Source organism: Cyprinodon variegatus, unplaced genomic scaffold (assembly GCF_000732505.1).
Source record: "Cyprinodon variegatus isolate N-32 unplaced genomic scaffold, C_variegatus-1.0 Scaffold33, whole genome shotgun sequence".
Classification (NCBI taxonomy): Eukaryota; Metazoa; Chordata; class Actinopteri; order Cyprinodontiformes; family Cyprinodontidae; genus Cyprinodon; species Cyprinodon variegatus.
In genome coordinates, this window is record NW_015150486.1 from 50,279 (window position 1) to 53,315 (window position 3,037).

At 36.4% G+C, this 3,037-nt stretch overlaps 1 protein-coding gene across 2 annotated transcripts in view; it reads left to right on the plus strand.

The window, feature by feature from the left end:
• Positions 1-282: 282 nt before the first annotated feature.
• The window catches only part of pnkp (polynucleotide kinase 3'-phosphatase), a 16,755-nt gene continuing 14,000 nt past the window's right edge, over positions 283-3,037 (plus strand). The window contains exons 1-4 of one of the 2 annotated variants that reach the window (XM_015401843.1): positions 283-333; positions 431-584; positions 2,312-2,358; positions 2,571-2,849. In XM_015401843.1, coding sequence (XP_015257329.1) covers positions 464-584; positions 2,312-2,358; positions 2,571-2,849 — 447 coding nt within the window. In that variant the 5' untranslated portion in view covers positions 283-333; positions 431-463. The other variant, XM_015401852.1, reaches the window with a different exon arrangement.

Consider the following 3,037-nt stretch of genomic DNA (forward strand, 5'->3'; position numbering starts at 1 on the left):
TTCTGCTCCAGATGGATCTGTGACGCTTGACTTGATTTTAAATTGGTTCCACCGCTGACTTAGTGGACTTAAAATTCAGAAACTTTAATAAAGCACCCAAACAGTTTTAGCTATGACCATGACTCAAATATACATGTTTTAAGAGACTTGACGACGCCATAGAGGGATAGTTGGCAGTAAATCAGTAAAATCGCATTATCAGTTATTGCGGAACAGCTAAAGGTAACACTTTGTTTCTACACGAGCCTATTTCAGATGAGGGGCGCGAGTTCAACACAACCAGAGAAATACCATTTATTCCATAAACTGTTAACAAACCAAAAACAAGAAAAGGTTTTTCTTTATTTATTTTGTTCACATCTTTGAATAGATCACACTTATTTAACCTGACTTGGCGTTAAAAAAAAAAAAAACGTATTTTTTTCCAAAGTAGTTGGGAAAGTAGCTACCAGCGGGTGGTAAAATGTCGTGCTCGTTGGTTGGACCCTCTGGGATCCGTATTCCACTGCTGGACGGACGGGCAGTGATTCTGGGCCGCGGTCCGGACACCGGAGTCACCGACAAGAAATGCTCCAGGCACCAGGGTGAGGCAATAACTGCACTGCTAAACCTTGCAGTTATTGCAAAAAGCACAATTTTTTCCCCATATTATCATGTGTCCTGATCATTTAGCTCATTTTCTAAGTTTAATTTAATAGTTTACACTTAGAAAATGTGTAAAGCTTATTATTGTCTTTAAAAAAGCGACTTTGTTTCAGTATATACTGCATGAAAGCGAGTTTTATGGGTTATTTCTTTGTTGTTTTTTCATACTCATTATGAAAGTTGGACAGGCCATGAACTCCATGGATAAGAAATTTATTTTATTTAATTTGGGTTAAATAAAATAAATTTCTTCATATTGCATTTTCTTTAGTGAAATGCAGCCATGATAATATTCACAGCTATAAATCACCTTGTTTATCTAAACAATGCCTCTAAACTCTGTGATCTCCTCCCCAAGTTCTACATCAGATTTATGCATAAAGGACAATAAAAGTCCATCCTAGTGGCCAAGTATAGAACAAAGCAGAACTTTAACATATTAATTCAATTCAGTATATATATATGTATGTATATATGTATATATATATATATATATATATTTATATATATATATATATATATATATATATAAACTAATCATGGTTGTAGCGACAGTGGAGAGGAAAAACTCCCTTTTAACAGGAAGAAACCTCCAGCAGAACCATGCTGAGCATGAGCGGCCGTCTGTCGAGGCCGACTGGTGTTATAGGTCATAGGTATACTGGGGGCTGGTGTCACAGGTTAACATATGGCATCTTAAAATATTTCAGCCAACAAATGCTGCATCCTAACAGTCATGTTTTTTTCCATTGCACGTATGTCACTCATGTAAATACATGCAAGATTTCTGCTTGCTTTTCGCCATTTCATTTGTAAATGTGACATCACATCTTCATCTTTGAGAATAGAAGTTAAAAAGTTATACCTTTGTGACAATACAAGTACAAATCATAAATCCACAAGTTCACCAATATGATTCACAGGTTTACGAGTACGAACCACAAATCTACAGGTACAAATTTATGACTAGTATTTGTAAACCTGTGACTTGTTTTGTCATAAAGTCGTAACTTTTCAACTTGAATTCCTAATTTCTAAGGAAATTATCTGATGTCACACATATCTATGAGCTGATGACAAGAAAAAAAATCAAAAAATCTTGCATTTATTTTTACATAACTGAACTTCAGACATCATGTATATGTCATTATTGACAGTTGCCTCACTCTATTGAAAGTTTTGCAGTTTTCTTGGTGTATTGAGTCAATTGGATCTTTGAAGCAGTTTGGGAATTTATACAGATTTTCTAAATCCAAATTATAAACACATCAACTGTCAACATCAACTATTTTGAGTTTAGGTATCAACAATCAAAGATAATGTTCAGAAAATTATACCTGGAATGTGTAGAATTTTAGAACTGAAGATTTGTGGTAACTATGGTTGAAATACTGACAAATCAGTAGGAAAATGAGAAAATCAGTATCTGAGCCTGGAAATATTTCATTCTCCTGGGTTCAGTAAACAGCTTCTAACTGATATAAGCTCTATAAACAAACTGAGCTAAAAGTAAATAATGTCAGCAGAGCTCTTAAATAACATTTCTACCTAAATATTTACTAGAATAGCTGCCATATTGCAGAAACTTCGTTTTTCTATAATTTCTAATAAAGCTTGATTAAAATAATGCCAACATCCATTTTAACATCTCCTGTGTTTGTTTCAGTGAAGGTGGTGGCTTGTTATGCGGAGCAGGATGTGGTTATTACTCAGGTATGGAAACAAATCAGCCCAGACATGTGTTAGGTGTGATTAAGGTGACTCCTCTCCCAGGTTATGCAACATAACCTTTAAACAGGCTTGTGTTTTTATTTCATGCTAAAAGCTGAGTTCAGCACATTTTTTCTTTCATCCAACCTACTTATCTTGCAGCCATTTAGTTGTCTGTTCACATCAACATCCACGTGTGTCGTGTTTTCTTTCAGCTCGGGCCCAATCCCAGTTTCCTGAACAATGAGAAGCTGGGTCGAGGTCAGTCGGGTAAACTCAGCCATGAAGGCATCCTGTACCTGGTTAACCAGAGCCACCCGTTCACCCTGAACTTCTCTCTGAGCACCAATGGAACATCCTGCAGCACGGCGGAGAGGAGCCTAAAGGCCACAGATAAGACTAAAGGAGGGAGAACTGGGAAAGGGAAAGAGGCTGAACTGAGTCCGATACCCAAACGCAGCATCAAGGATTTCTTTCCAGCTTCACCCTCTAAGGTAGAACGTCATAATCCCATGTTTGCTAAGCATACACTACTGTTCAAAAGTTTGGGGTCACATTGAAATGTCCTTATTTTTGAAGGAAAAGCACTGTACTTTTCAATGAAGATAACTTTAAACTACTCTTAACTTTAAAGAAATGGTAAATGGTAAATGGCATGTACTTATATAGCGCCTTTATTCAA